Here is a 16311-nt window from a genome sequence, read left to right on the forward strand (position 1 = left end):
TCAAATGAGGTCGGTCATGGCAGCCAAGAACTGATACAAACTCAACACTAGTATGTTTTGATGCTGATGCAATCTTTGCCAGGTCACATTCTATACTGTACCCAGGATCTCTGTCAATACTGTTACCTGCCCCACCCACTATAACCACGGTGTCTTCCTAAGTGAAATCTGTGCAAAGTGATCCTAAATCCTCTGTCACCTGCTCCAGACCAGCAATAGGTTTAAAAAAATTGGTGACCTGGTATTCTGAACCTAGTTTGTCCTGCAAAAGTTGGCCAACACCTCTTCCATGGGAACTACTAACAACAACACTTTCTTTCTCTTTACTGATTTCCCTACATTCTTACTTTTCAATTTGCTACTGAAAGTTTGTTGTGCCCTGTCTACACCTGCAACTGCTTGAGGCTCACCAGCATCTAACTGAAGCAACAGGTCAAATCTATTTTCCACATTCACCACGAAGCTGTCAGACAGAGTTCTAGGCCTGTTCCTCCTGTTGCCACTTCCCACCCCTCTTTACCCTTCTCCTTCCTTAACTGGTCAAGATCTCCTCTGGCCTTGTCTAACTCAGCCTTAAGGGTGGCAATTTTTCCCCTCCTGTTCTAGTATCTTCCTGTCTCTACTACAAATCCTACAAAACCACTGATGAGTCTCATTTACTTCCCCTATTCCCACGCCACTAGAGTCACCCATATGGAAAAAATTACAGCACCAATCACACCAAAGCCCCGACCTAGCAATTCTACGGCAAGTCAAGCACTTTTCACTCATGATAAACGTAACAGTTTATTAAGAATAAGTCAGTTAAATTACAGACCATTGCAGTTGTGTCCTGGAAATGCAGAGCAAACATGGAAATGAATTAATGAGAGGAACAGAGGGAGAAGGATTCTTAATACATAGTCAGTAACACATAGCATCTTAAATAATTTTTTTCAGAATGTAGGCTTAAAAACATGTTTGGCATCCACTAGCACAGATGGAGTTCTGTAAAAAGTTACAGAACTATAACAGGTCTGCATAGAAATTACAAGTTATTTCAACTATCTGCAGGTGTCCAATGAGGTAAATACGGAAAAATTTTCCTTTGAGAATGTTGGATAACAACTAAAGTCACAGCTGCCAGTCTACTACTTTACGTTACACTGCTTTGGCATTTCCCAAATTCAACTGACTTTTTTGCATTTGGTTTTATTAGAGAATTTCTTCCTATTACCCATATTTTTTCAAACTTTTTGCTGTATTCTTGGGAGTTCTGCTTTATTAAAATTAATTTGACTAGAGTTCAATTACTTTACCTCCAGAAATAGACTGTATGACGAGCAGTTTATATATCCTAGTCTTTTGATTTCATTCTGGACTGTCTCTCACATGAGCATAATCCTTACTTTTCGCCCAATGCAGCAAAGATTAAATATTCCAAGCTAAAAGCTTCTGAATGTAGGCCTTTGAATATTTCACGGTACAGAAAACATGAAGATGCAATCCCACAATACGAAATCAGTTTACGATCAATCACACGCTTCATATGAATGCGCACGGCTGTCAAAACCACATTAATAAGCAAACTGTCAATGGCTAATAACAGAACATAAATAACTTTTTTTCAGGAAAAGTGAAAACCTTTCATACACTGCCTAAGTATTGTTTTAGCGCTTACTCTCAATATTTTGCAGTCATCCTTTAAGCGATAGATAACTTCATCAGGACGATGCAGTTCTTGTATTTTTGAATGATGAAGCTGAAGTAGATTCCAGGCAGCTTGTAAAACGGACTCTAACATCTTATCTTTTTCATCTGCGTTGCTATACTTTGCCAGTGATATTCCCATGCACTCCAACTCCTTGATGGGACAAATCAAGCATGACAGAAATGTCAGTACGAGAAAAATGTCAACATTTTAGGTTATGGTGTACGACAATCAATTAGTATTAACGTACATCGGATAGGTTATTTACAGAGCTGACTACGTCATCTTCATCACTACCAGAAGATAAATATTCTTCTTCGACTGAGTCTTCGGAGTCTGTCGACATTATTTACTACTAGCTTGGTCGTCAACAGTGATATCTGCACATAGCAACACACTTTGTTTACGGACGACGATTTGTATTTTGTAAGACGACTGTTCTACGCAGTGTTGCCAATACGTAATTATTTTTTTCCGTCAAACCAACACCCAAAAATTCGTCAAAATGAAATATCTCCATATTTTCTGACAAAATTAAAGAAAAAATAAAATTTATTTTAAAACATTACACTCATTACTTTGTTTACACATCGAGCAAACATTTGAAAATCCGTTAAAATCAGATATCTCCATATTAAAATTTATTTTAAACTTTATAATTGCACATAGTCTACGAAACGGTCAAACAATTAAAAATCCGCCGAACTGGGTCAAAATATAAAATATGTATTATTATATAATTACATCACATTTTAATGGAACAGTAACAAGCAAATTTAAATACGCTCCCTAAAATTTCGGGCGTGCAGTTGCACACATTCAGCTTCTACTTCTAAACATTTCGGCTGCATAACATCCAGTCATTTATTTATTTACATTTTCTTTGCGTGGAGCCATCGTAATGATGGCTTTTGCAAACGTCAGACTTAATACTATGTGATACATTTACACTTATAAAATACACTATATTCGGTAGCTGTTACTTCTTATGTCTATTTTTTACATTGATCACATTACAACTGATATGCTAATTCCTCATGTTGCAATCACTATCTTAAAATTCGTTGAAAGAATATAAACATTTTTCTATTAGAAAAGATTTTAATTTTGTTTTAAAAACATTTCCCGTGTACGTTCTTAGAGCGTTTGGTAGCTTGTTATACCAAATCAAACCACGGATATATGGACTTATAGAAGTATTTTTAACGTTGTTCTGTTACGGAAATAGTTACACTTTGATCTAGTGTTGTGATCATGTACGTCACTGCCCTTGACAGCTTCTGTTGGTTGATTTTTAAAAGTACAACTATTTTGAAGATGTACAGAGAATATATTGTCAGATATTTGTGGTGCACAAACACTTCACGACATGAATCTCTATGTCCCAACCCATGTATATGTCTTATTGCTCTTTTCTGTAGTAGTAGTATTCTTTTTAAATGTACATCAGCTGCACAACCCCATTGTTCAATTCCGTAATTGAGAAAGGGGTAAAGTGTTCCATAATATACTAATTTCAGTGCTTGGCTAGGAACTATCTATGCGAGCTGGCTGAGGTGATACATGGCACTACTGACTTTTCCACATACGAAATTAATGTGGTGTGACCACCGCAAATTTTCATCAACATACGCACCCAGCAATTTACAGTTACCATTTTTTTTTTTTTTTTTTTTTCTTTATTGTATTTCAATTCCCCATCGGGGCGGGCTGGCAGCAGCATATGCGCTGCTCTTCAGCCGAAAGACATAGAACAAAACAATAGAAGACATTTAAAAACAGCAAAGGAGAGAAGAAGGCGAACATAGATATAAAAAAAGGGAGAACATCATGGAAGGCAATATACAAAAAAACGGGGTGACTGTAAAATGGAGAGAAAAAAACTGTTTAAAAGTAGCACACACAAAAAAGCCACACTCTGCGACGAGTAAAAGAACACAAGGCACAGTATGACTGGAGCATAAAGGTGTTGACGGATGGCATAGCACACAACGTAACACTGACGGCGAACCTCAAGGCAGTACACAATTAAAATCACACCTCCGGACGCACACGAGAAACAGCACGAAACACAACACTGACGTGGCACACTGATGACGATCAATACAGAGGATCAGCCAGGTTCAAGGAGATGAGGGAGACCTGAAGAAGGGAGGGAGGGGAAGAGATGGGGGAGTGGAATGGGGGGCGCTCGGAAGAGGGCCAGGTAGGGAGGGATGTGGGAAGGAGAGAGGCAAGTATGGGGTGCAGGGTCTCAGGGGAGGGGGGGGATGGAGGAAAATCCGCTCTGGGAGAAGGAGGAAAGAGGAGAAGGGGGCCCTGGGGAGGGGGGGGGGGGGACAAGGCCGGGTTATAGTTGGAAGGAAGGGTATATGTCACGGCGAAGTTCGTCATCCGGGAGGGGGAGGCGTTGGAAATTGCCCTGATGAAGGAGATGGAGGGTGTGGAGGTGGAGAGAGGGAGGGATACAGCGATAGAGGCGCGGCAACGGGCGAGGGGTGGAGAGGAAGGAGGAAACCAGAGGGTGGGGGGGATCAACCCTGCGAACAATGTAAAGGATGCGGAGATGTTGGAGGAACAAGAGGAGGTGGGGGAAGGGGATCAGTTCATACAGGAGCCGTGTGGGGGAAGGAAGGCGGATACGGAAGGCAAGGCGGAGCGCATGGCGTTCAAGGATTTGGAGAGCCTTGTAAAAGCGGGTGGGGGCGGAGATCTAGGCGACGCTGGCATAACAGAGGATAGGACGGATGAGGGATTTGTAGGTGTGGAGGATGGTAGAAGGATGCAATCCCCATGTCCGGCCGGACAGGAGTTTCAGCAGGCGGAGGCGGGAATGGGCTTTCTGCTGGATGGTCAGGAGATGAGGGGTCCAGGTGAGGTGTCGGTCAAGGGTGAGGCCAAGGTATTTCAGGGTGGGGGTGAGTTGGATAGGACGACCATAAAGGGTGAGGTAGAAATCTTGGAGGCGAAAGGAGCGAGTGGTACGGCCTATGATGATTGCCTGGGTTTTGGAGGGGTTCAGACGGAGGAGCCACTGGTTACACCAAGTGGTGAACTGGTTAAGGTGGGTTTGGAGGGTACGTTGAGACCGTTGAAGGGTAGGATAGAGAGCCAGGAAGGCGGTGTCATCAGCATATTGGAGAAGGTGAACTGGTGGGGGTGGCTTGGGCATATCAGCTGTATACAAGAGATAAAGGAGAGGGGAGAGGACAGAACCCTGGGGGACGCCAGCCGTGGGATAAAAGATACGGGAGTTGGTGTTGTGGAGGGTGACATAGGAAGGACGGTGCGAGAGGAAGGAAGCGACCAGACGGACAAAATTGATAGGCAGGGCGTAGGTTTGGAGTTTAAAGAGGAGACCGGGATGCCATACACAGTCATAGGCATTTTGGAGGTCAAGGGAAACAAAAATGGCGGAGCGACGGGAGTTGAGCTGGAGGGACAGAAGGTGAACAAGGTTGAGGAGTTGGTCGTCAGCAGAGAAGGAGGGTCGGAAGCCACACTGGGTAAGGGGGAGGAGGTGGTGTTGAGCAAGGTGCCGATGGATACGGTGGGAGAGGATGGATTCAAGGACCTTACTGAAGACGGAGGTGAGGCAGATGGGACGATAGGAAGAGGCGGCAGAAGGGGGTTTGTTGGGTTTGAGGAAGAGGAGGACGCGGGAGGTCTTCCACAGGTCAGGGTAGAAGCCAGTAGAGAGGATGACATTATAGAGATGGGCGAGGACAGTTAGGAAGGAATAGGGGCTTTCTCGAAGGTGACGGTAGGTGACACAGTCGTGACCAGGGGCCGTGTTGCGTTTGGACTGGAGGAGAAGTTTAATGTCTTGTGCTATGATGGGAGTGTTGACGTCGGAGGGGGGCAACTGCCCCAAGTACTGGAGACTAGGAGCAAGTGGAGCGACTGAGGTATCAGCACGTTCCATGACGGTGGGGAAAAGAGAATAATCAAAGTGGGGATCATCGGGGATGGAGAAGACCTCGGAAAGGTGGGAAGCGAAGTGGTTGGCCTTACTGAGGTTGTCTGGAAGGGGGCGATCGTTATGGAGAAGGGGGTAGTGGGGAGCGGAAAGGGAACCAGTAAGACGATGGAAGGCAGACCAGTACTTGGAGGAGTTGATAGGGAGGGTGGCATTGAGTCGTGTGCAGGTCTGGCGCCAGTCCCGGCGTTTCGTTGCTGTAATAAGGTTCCTTACGTGTCGCTGTATTTGCCGATGGCGTTGGAGTGTATCCCTGTCACGAGTGCGGAGGAAGGAGCGATAGAGGCGGCGGGATTCACGGAGGAGGAGGACAGCCCGCGGAGGGAGAGTGGGACGGTGTGGGTGGATGGTTTTAGTAGGAACATGGGCCTCCACGGCGTCAGTAATTACCGTCTGAAGGAAGGACGAGGCGCAGATGATGTCGTCAGGATGGCGATAGGTAAGAGGCTGGCTTTCGACCTGGGTGGAGATGGAGCCCCGGTAGGCATCCCAGTTGGCACGGCGATAGTCATGGACGACCTTGGGAGGGGGTGCAGGTTGCGGAGCTGGAGGGGGGCGGTTTGCAGACGTTATGGTGAGAAGGACAGGGAGGTGATCGCTACCTGTGGGGTCAAGGACGGCGACAGTGATACGCCCAAGGAGGTTGGCGGAGGCAATGACAACATCGGGGGTGGTGTTACTTTCGGGTCGGGTGTGCTGGGGAATGGGAACAAGGTCACCCTGGATTGTGGAGAGGAACTGATGCCACCGCCGAAGGGCAGCAGGAGTGCGGCTATGGACGTTGAGGTCGGCGGCAATCACATAGGTGGAGAAGGTGTGGTCAATGTGTGAGATGAAGTCATAAGGAAGAGGAGCAGTGGAGCGGACATAGATGGTGGCACAGGTAATGGTGAGGGAGGGGAAGAAGACGCTAAGGATAAGGTGTTCAGTGGGGTCATTGAGGAGAGGTTGTGGCCGGATGGGGATATGCTTAAGGTGGCCAATCGCGCCTCCACCCTGCGCACGAGGACCAGGAGCATCAGTGCGGTGGAGGATATAGGGGGAGGAGCGGATAGAATGGTGGGGCTGGAGAAAGGTTTCGTTCAAGAGGAAGGTGTCGACCTGGTGGTGGGAGAGGGCGTGCATGAGGAGGTATTTGTTGGAGCGGAAGGAGCGAATGTTCTGGAAGAGGATGCGAGACTCATGCCGCGCCATGACGGGAAGGAGGGGGGGAAGAGAGGGAAGGGAAGAGACTTAAACTAGGGTGTCGAGGCGGGTGAAGGTGAAGTGGGCTTGGTTGTGGGAGTAAGTGGCGAAGGTGTTCAGGTGGAAAACAGAGCGAGCAGCAAGGGCTGTTTGTTGGAAGGTGTGCGGGCGCTGAAAAGGGTGAATGTTTTGGAGTACAACGGTAATGAACCGGATGATGTCCTCGGCCGTGGGGGGTGGACGGAGGGAATTGTTAGGATGGACAGGAGGATCGACGGGACGAACTGGGACTGTAAGTTCAGGGGTGGCTGGAGGGGGTTTAGCTTTACACTTGTGGGAGTATGTGGGATGGGGGCCATTGCAGGTATTACAGGAAGGAGGAGCAGCGAGGTTGGGGCAGTTCTTGAGAAAGTGGGAGGCCTTGCAATGGGGACAGGTGGGGGGGTTTTTGCAGTTGGGAGTCAGGTGGTCATTGTACATCAGGCACCTTTGGCAACGGTAGGATTGGGGAGGGGATTTGGAGGATTCAACAGGGTGGCGACGGTGGTATATCAGGGCACCCTGGGTGAGGAGATGGTCTATGGACGGGGCGGACTCTGAGACAGTTACCATTTCCTGTTGCAGAGATATTACACATACTATTCACATTGTTGTGGTGAGAACTGCCTGTTTAAATGTCAGTAGATGAGATTTGGTGACATTCACCTTGAGTCCCTAACCATTGCAGTACTTTGTTACTTCTGTTACACCACTATAGTTCAATTCTTTTATCTTGGCGGCTCGCGCATGCCCGCCCAGACGCTGGTGATTGCTGCGTTGCCAGTTGCACACGACGCACGCGCCAATAGAAGAAGCGCCATAGTATAGCATAGTTCGCAAGCTTACGTGTAGGGAGGAGCGTGCAGTTCATGAAGTAAAGCCACCACGGCCGCATTAACCCTTTCGCTGCTACAAAGACGTGCTCCCTGCATTCCGCGCTGTGGGCGATTTTGTCACTGCACTGCTCGCCTGTGCAGACACATTGTGTTCCGACTGCTTTGACACTCTTTATCATTCGATTCCACAAAAACTATTTGGCTCAAAAATTAGATTCTTACCTATCTTCTTGACTGATACCTTCCCCCCATAAATGACTTAATTTTGTTTCGATGTTCAACGCAGTTATTATACAGCATTAAATATAGTAAACCTTTGCACGAAATTTTGAAGAGTTTGCAGAGGTAAAAGTCCATAGAGTATACTTTCCGTATGGTCGATTTTAGTTGCCACAATGTTGAGAATGAAATGTGGACAAGATACCTATATATTTCATTTAATTTAAGTACCACATAAGTGTCGTATGTAATATTGAGAAATATTCCACCTTTCGCGACTGTAACAAAAGTTTTACTTACACTGGGCACGTTTGGCTTTATTTTAAAGCACTTCAATCAATCAAAAGGAAGTAGACAAAATACATTAAACAAAACTGTGGACTTACAAAAACATTAGGACTTGAATATACCGTCTGTCAGTGAAGTGCTCAGAGCTATGTCAAATATAATTTTGTGTGTGGCACACACAAACAGCATTTATTTGCTAAAACACTGATGAGCCAACACAAACGTTGAATATTGTGCTACCGCAGCACAAAACTACGAAAGGTGACTTGGCAATGGAGGACACAAAATACTGTCCTATTATGATGCTTCAAAAGAGAGAAATGGGTCTGGTCTAAATAAGTCGCTTATTACAGTTGCAGAAGAGGGATATATTTCAATACCATTCGTAAAACTGCAACTGTGGAACAAAAACAAGAAATAGAACATGAATACCATACGTGCCATACCTTTCACCGATGGAAGTGCTTTAAAATAAAGCCAAACGCGCCGTGTGTATATAAAACTTTTGTTACAGTCGCGAAAGACGGAATATTTCTCAATATTACATACGACACCTATGTGGTACTTGAATTAAATGAGATATTGTTATACAGTAAATATTATATGAAATTTAGGTATCTTGTCCACATTTCATTCTCAACATTGTGGCAACTAAAATCGACCACACGGAAAGTATACGCTATGGTCATTTACCTCTGCAAACTCTTCAAAATTTCGTGCAATGGTTTACTACATTTAATGCTGCACATCAAAACAAAATTAAGTCATTTATGGGGGGAAAGTATCAGGCAAGAAGGCATGTAAAAATCAAATTTTTTGGCCAAATAATTTTTGTGAAATCGAATGATAAGTGTGTCAAAGCAGTGGGGACACCATGTGTCTGCACCTGCACAGGCGAGAAGTGCAGTGATGACAAAATCGCGCACAGCGCGGAATGCGGGGAGCACGTGTCTGCAGCAGCGAAAAAGTTAATGAATAGGCAAAGCACTAGAAATTTCATTCAAACGAATAAAATTCGTGAAGTAAGGCACTCCAATATTGTTTTTAAATAAAGAAAGTATTAAGCACCGCACAAGGTTTGAACTCACCACCTTTCACTTGGCAGCCCAACACCTTAACCATTCCGCTACTTCTGCTCATTCAACAGTGTGACTCCATAAGGATTCGAACATCTCACGCAACTACTTATAAACACTGTTGGTATGACTATGAATTACTCACGCTTCGTCGAAGTACAATAGGAAATAAACAATTACCGCTGTTCTTTATTGCGAAAAAGCAGTTCGTGAGATTGAAACAATCACCTTTCCTTGCTATCGCCTGAATTAGGAGTCTTATTGCATGTTTGGTTTAATTAATTAATAGAATATGAAGCAACTGGTATAAAGAATGCTTTTTTCCAAACTTTCTGTAAAAGAAAGTCTGCTATCAAGACATTGCTTTTGTTCTATTACTTTATTTATGACTGAACGTTTCTAAAACTGAAGACACTCGTCCGTAGAGGTGGCAAAAAATAACGTAACTGATAGAAATAACCGGATACTGAGAAGTAACGGTTACTGCGATAACCGTTCCTCTGATACAGGCAGTTATTTCAATAACTGTCTAATGTCAACAGTGCCTCGCGCCATCTGTTGACCGAAGATCGTACTACGCTTTCTTGTCAACTCATCGGAGATCTGGCTAGGAACTAGGGAGAGGGTAGACCATTTGAAAGGCATTCTATAGGCCACGGGAATAACTGTGAGACTGCGCGCCATCTGTTGATAAGAACTGTGTACTATATAGTGCATCTTCGTTACTTTTAGCACAAACAATTAAATAAAGTTAATGTCCGAGCGGTGGCTGATAGGAGCTGCAGTACAGGCAATAACAAGTACGGTCGTTCCCTTAAGCCACCGCCTCATATGTCAATTTAGCTTGGACGGGTAGTATAAAGAGAGGTACCATAAGGAATTCGAGCGACTGTGGAAATAACTGTCAGAGATCGGTATTTTCTTCTGGCAGTTATCGTTATTGGCTCACAGTTCTAGCTCTCTGGCAGTTATCGGGCTACCATTACAGGTAACCTGGAAGTTGGTAACGGAATAACTGTGTGGCTGTGTTCCTGACACAGTGACTCCAGTCTTAGACCCCCGTGATATTTCAGAGACGATAGTTACTGGAGCGAACAAATATTTACGTACTTCTTCGGAAATAGCCGCTGGCCATCGCGAATGACAAATAACATGTCAGGAAGAATAACACAATACAGTTGAATATAATAATTATTATCCTCATCATTTGTCAGGAGATTGTCAAAATATGTGAATATATTACAGTAACTGCTAATATTTACAGAATTGATACACTGTCAGAATAAAACACAGTTACGTACTTTTAATAAATTTATCATACACAGAATACCCGATCTTGACTGTTGCAACCAAGTGCTGTCAAAACTGAAATATAGCAGAATTTTTACCTAAGCTGGTCTATCAGTCTCTGTTATGATATTCATCTACAGAGTAGAAGGAGGGGTCAGTGGAAGCGTCCGATTCCACCCGTTTGCTTCGACGTAAAAATGTGTTGTGGTGTGTGAATGTCATTACGGCACGGTGTTTATGAGTTGGTTTTTGCGTGTGTGTGTGTGGGGGGGGGGGGCTGGCCGATCTAGTTTGCAGTGCCGGAATTTGCTGGTGGTAATTAATTTTCTTTTTTTCTAGCTGTGATGTTCTGTGTATTTATGGAGTATTGAATTTGATTTGATTTACGTAGGGATGATTGATTTGTGGACTGTTGGGATTGTGGATTTATTTTTCGCAGTTGTAGGTTTTGGTTTTTTGGCATCAGTAGCTGTGGTGGACCTATATAGGTCACCGGAAATGACCGATTCCCATTTTCATAGTTGTATGTGTTGATGTTTTGCTATCGTCATCAGGGGTTTACCTATGTAGGTCAAGGGAAATGTCCGATTCCAATTTTCGTGCTTTTAGTGTTGGTGTTTTGGTATGGTCACCTATGGTTGACCTATAGTGTTCAAGGGAAGTGTCTGATTCCTGCAGATTTTTGTTGGTGAATTTTTTTTCCTTATTGTTCTTCATTTTGTGTTTTGGGATCATGGTGTGTTTTTTTTACTTGTGTTTGTTTTACTAGCTTGTCCTCACCCTAAAACCCCAAACTTCCCGCAGTTGTCCCGTTGGTTTGATTGTATTTTTGGTGGTTGATGTTATTGTATTATTTATATGTATCTTCGTGTTTGTTGCCATGTGTGTGTGTGTAGTGACGTCATGGACACACTTAAAAATAGCCATTTCTGGCATATTGATGACGGGTGGAATCAGACACTTCTGTATCAAAAAGTCTTTCAAACACACTGTAAACTTAGCTTTATCTGAAACCCAGTTTTTAATGGTTGCTCACTCTGGCAGTTTATTGAAAATCCATGTTCCTGAATATTGGACCCCTTTTGGACCAAGGTAAGTGATTTTAGCTCTTTATGTAGATTGCTGTTCCTATTTCTAGTACAGATATTATGTATTGAGCTATTGGTTGGAACTACTTGCAACAAATTTCATTAAGGAATAAATATACTAGGAAGCAGTGGTTAGAATACAAAGTTCCTTGAACAGGTTCCTACATGATGTTCTTGAATTTATACCACAAACGATTTTTATTACATGCTTTTACATGCAAAAAAACTTTTGCTACATTTGATGAGTTACCACAGAATATGCTGCATTATGCAATAATAGAGTGAAAAAATGTGGTATGCCCTTTCCAAATGAATTTACTATTGAGTTGTAGTCCCAGATATGTAACACTGTCAACCTTTTCGATCTGCATGTCTTCATATGTTATAAACGTGCTGTAGCTGGAGAAATCGAGCAGTTTCCAAATCTCACATAAAACTTGGATTAGCGTACTCACACTTTCCCCAATAGGACTATCTTTTACATCACAGGAGTAGACGAATCTATCACATTACGTAGATTTTTTGTTGTATTACAAGGCTGTACACTTTATTCTATTATCTGAGCAGCACAAGAAATTAAGCTTCGAATTTAACCTACAGTACTCAGTTTACATATTACTTCATACTTAAAAACGCACATTGTTAACATTTTACTTAAACAGTGCTGTGGCGAAGTTCCGCGTACTTTCTGATGCAGCTGCGAAGATAATATTTCTAATAGCGACCGATAACCTACAAACATATAATATGAAACACTAATAATCGTTCTAACATCAACTAAAATGTACCTGGAGTTAATAAGCTAACGTTATGACACGATTCATATGACATTCCTGCCATTTCACACTACTCGCAGTTATACTGATAACTAACCTGATGGATTCCAACTATGTCGTTATTTAACTCTCGGAGTATTCGGTATTCGCTAGCGAAAAATAACTTGGCAGTTATTAATAACCGTTAACAATAACGGTTATCAGAGAATAACTGGAATTGTGATAACGGTTACTCCAGAATAACCGTTTGACCTCTACTCGTCGGTGCTCTGCACTGCTGTCGAGATCTGGCAACGTCGTTCTCTGTTCATTGGCTGACTGTGTTTTGTGACGTCAGATGCGCAGAACGAACCTAAACTCGGCCGCCAAGATATATGACGCGCACTTTTGTAGCAAGAGATTCTAGCTCATTAGCTTCACTCCCATAGAATAAGATTGACTTGTCAACTGCATAGCTTACAGTATGGGAGTTAAAGGGTTGTGCAATGTCGTTAACATATAACGTATATAAGGAAGAGTAAGGGTCCAAGGATTGATACTTGTGGTACACCTTGTAATACAGGTTCATTGGTAGACTGGGAGTTCATGATTTTATTATCTAGTTTGTATGATAATTTAGTGCTTTGCTTACGATTCAGCAGGTATGTGGTTAGGAGATTCATGGCTTGATCCCCGATAGTATAAGATTTTAGCTTTTTAAGAAGTGCCCTATGGTTTTCCGTATCAAATGCGCTTGTCAGGGACAAAAATATACCTGCAGTCTGCATCTTCTGGTCCAACAGACAGTAAACTTCACGGATGAAGTGTGTAACTGCTGTGGTTGTACTTAGCTCTTTTCTGAAGCCATGCTGCGAATCTACAAACAGTTTACGTTTTGTGAAAAAGGCACTTAGCTGAGAAAGAATAATGCTTTCGAATATCTTACTAAAAGTGCGAATTAATTGTATTGGTCTATAGTTGGAGACATATTCCTTACTTCCCTTTTTATGCACTGGTTTTACTACACTCATTTTTAGAACTGTTGGATACATGTTTTCTCTAATGCTACAAGTAATCAGGTGAGTAAGAGGTTTAGAAATTTCTTTTAAATGCGCATTAGTAATAGCACTGGATTCGCCATCTTATCCAGATGAACATTTTTTCTTTAGCATGTATATTGCCCTGCGAACCTCCTGCTTATTCACTTCCACAAACTCAAATTCGGTACACTGGGTGAGATGGCATCAGGTCTCTCTCTACCCGTGAATCTATAATATGGGTTGATTGTTCGCCAGAAATGTAGTAGTTATTAAAAATATTATGCATAGTATCTGTGTTCTTTTTATAATGTTACCATGATGTCTTATGCCGAGTGGTTCCATGTTCATCTTGTTGGGACCTTTTCGGAATTTGTCAATCATCTTCCAAGATACTTTGCTTATGTTGTCAAACTGTTCTATTGTTTTGCTGTTAATCTGCTTCCTTAGGTTAACAATTTCAGTTTTAAAAGTTTGCTTGGCCGTATTGTATTTTTCCTTGAAAACCTGCATAGTAGTAGCTTTATAAAGCTGGTTTAGGTCATGTACTTGCTGCCTGAGCCTAATCAGATTTGGTGGGAGTTTAAGTCTACGATTACTTCAATTTTGACAATGTTTAACTACCTTCTGGGTTTCTCTGTCTGGACAACTATATTCATAATGACACAGTAGAGTTGAGTAGAATTCATTCCATTTCTCATCCCACCCTTTTACCTGGTAAACAGAATCCCATTTCTCATTCGCTAGTTTGTCTTTCAGAGCACTAGTATTTGAGGTATTCAGCATTTGTTTCTGTAGCACAATTTTTGTTGTTTTAGGCATAATTGAATTTATGTATTGAATCACCTGACAGAAGTGGTCAGAATAAAGAAAATCTAAGTTACTGTCATTTACCTTATCTATAACATCTTTGTTGATTATAGCATAATCTATTCTAGTGGAACATGTGTCCATCACTCTGGTGTCAGAGTTCACTATATTTACAAGATTGTATGAGGTCAGTACATCAATGAGTTTCAAGTTTACTATACTATTTGAGTTTGCATCTATATTAAAGTCACCTAATATAGTAAGGTCATTAGAACCAGCCTGACCAACAACACTACTAAGTTTATCCAAAAACAGCATTACATCAGCATTTGGTGGCCTATATACTCCACTTTATGCAATGGTAATTTAAGATCATTACTGTGGAGTACAATACCTGTCATTTCAATTGATCCTTCTTCAGTGTGGTGTTCAAGAAAGGAAATATTTTTAGCTTCTATATTTCATTAACATAAACTGTCACACCACCACCTTTATGGTTTTGCCTACAATAACAGTTTGCTAGTATGTAACCTTCTAATCCATAATATATTATTTCACTGCATTTTAGCCCATGCTCGATTATTGCTTGTACATGTGGCAAGTGTTCCTCTATGAATATTTGTAGTATGTGTAGTTTGTTTCTGAGATATTGCACATTTAAGTGCTTTAACTTAAAGGTTGTTATCCCTTCCTGTTTATCTACCACCTTGCACGAATCAAAGTTGTTTGAGTTACACTATTTACGACATTTTGCATACACTGGTTTTTTAGAACTGTTCTGCAATGTCTGATCACTTATTTCAAAACCTGGCTTTTCTTTGCGTGAATGGGACTCAGTCATATCCGAAATACATCCCTGAAAACTATTACTATGGTCCTTTATTCTAAAAAAGTCTCATGGCCGTAGCCCAGAGCAATTGGAGCTTTCTCCACACTGTCTTTCTCGCATGGTTTGCTTATGTGGGAAAGTAGCTTGGCCTTCCCTTTCCTGTTTAAGTGGAATCCGTGTTTTGCGTGTTCATCACGACTCATCTTACTTAATTCTATCAAATGTACAAGACTAAATTTATCACACAGTTTCTTTAGCTTGGAATTGTAGTGTCGAATCTCTTTGATTACACACGACCACAGTGGTAAATCATGTCGCACTAGCACGTTTGTGATCACAATGTTCGTTAGAAATAGTTTTGGTAATATGTTACGGAAACATCGCAGGGCTGTCTTGCTTTCGTTTTTGTATACGTCTTTGCCGCCGCCGATAATCGCAAACTGAGGGTCTTTGTTCAATTGACTTGTTTCTGTTGTAATATTCTCCACCATTGCATTTAACATTGCACCAGGCTTGATTTTCGCGAAAACTGAATGCTTTGGACGCATACTTTCGCGAAAACGTTTGAATAGATCTTTTCCATGACTGTCGGCATACAGAAGGAGCCCTTTGGTGCATCTTAAGGTTGGCAAGTTCTTTAGCAGGAGTTTTGTGATTACTTTCTGGTTCGTTTATGTCTGTTGTGTTACCACAATCCGCTACTAGTGCTGAGAACTTGTTTGATAATGGTATCACTGGGGCTGTACTTACATGTAGTTCTTGCTCGTTTTTTTTTTCGGCACACGCCACATTTTCTGCGCGGAATGACCATTAACAACGGCGTTGTCTTGAGTTAGGCGATAATTCCGATCCACTGCTTTATATTTCATTTCCAGCTCTTGATATTTCCTCAGACGTTCTTGATACTTTGTATTGATTGACACTAAATCATCTGTTAACACACTTATTATTTTTTTTTTTTTTGTCTTTAGCGTGTTCCCTATTTGTTTTCCGCGGCACTTACGAAAGCACTGTCGGCATGTCCAGCCATGTTCGTCTTTCATATACTTCAAATTGACTTTGACACATTTATCATGGTACCTTCTTCACGAAAATTTTACAAAGCTCACTATCACTTTTTAGAGAAACTGAGACATCACAAGCGAAAAATGTTCACTCGACGCCATCTTGCCAAAGTCCATCTTGAGAAT

The 16311-nt window shown here is 42.2% G+C and overlaps 1 protein-coding gene across 1 annotated transcript in view; it reads right to left on the bottom strand.

Moving 5' to 3' along the window:
* The window catches only part of LOC126419290 (uncharacterized), a 39203-nt gene extending 37083 nt beyond the window's left edge, over positions 1–2120 (bottom strand). Inside the window, exons 1-2 of the mRNA XM_050086454.1 lie at positions 1941–2120; positions 1661–1843 (exon numbers count right to left, since the gene is read on the bottom strand). Of these exons, the coding sequence (XP_049942411.1) occupies positions 1661–1843; positions 1941–2036 (279 nt within the window). The 5' untranslated portion in view covers positions 2037–2120. The remainder of the gene's footprint in view (positions 1–1660; positions 1844–1940) is intronic.
* Between the last annotated feature and the right edge of the window lie 14191 nt (positions 2121–16311).

This window comes from Schistocerca serialis, chromosome 9 (genome assembly GCF_023864345.2).
Source record: "Schistocerca serialis cubense isolate TAMUIC-IGC-003099 chromosome 9, iqSchSeri2.2, whole genome shotgun sequence".
Taxonomy (NCBI): Eukaryota; Metazoa; Arthropoda; class Insecta; order Orthoptera; family Acrididae; genus Schistocerca; species Schistocerca serialis.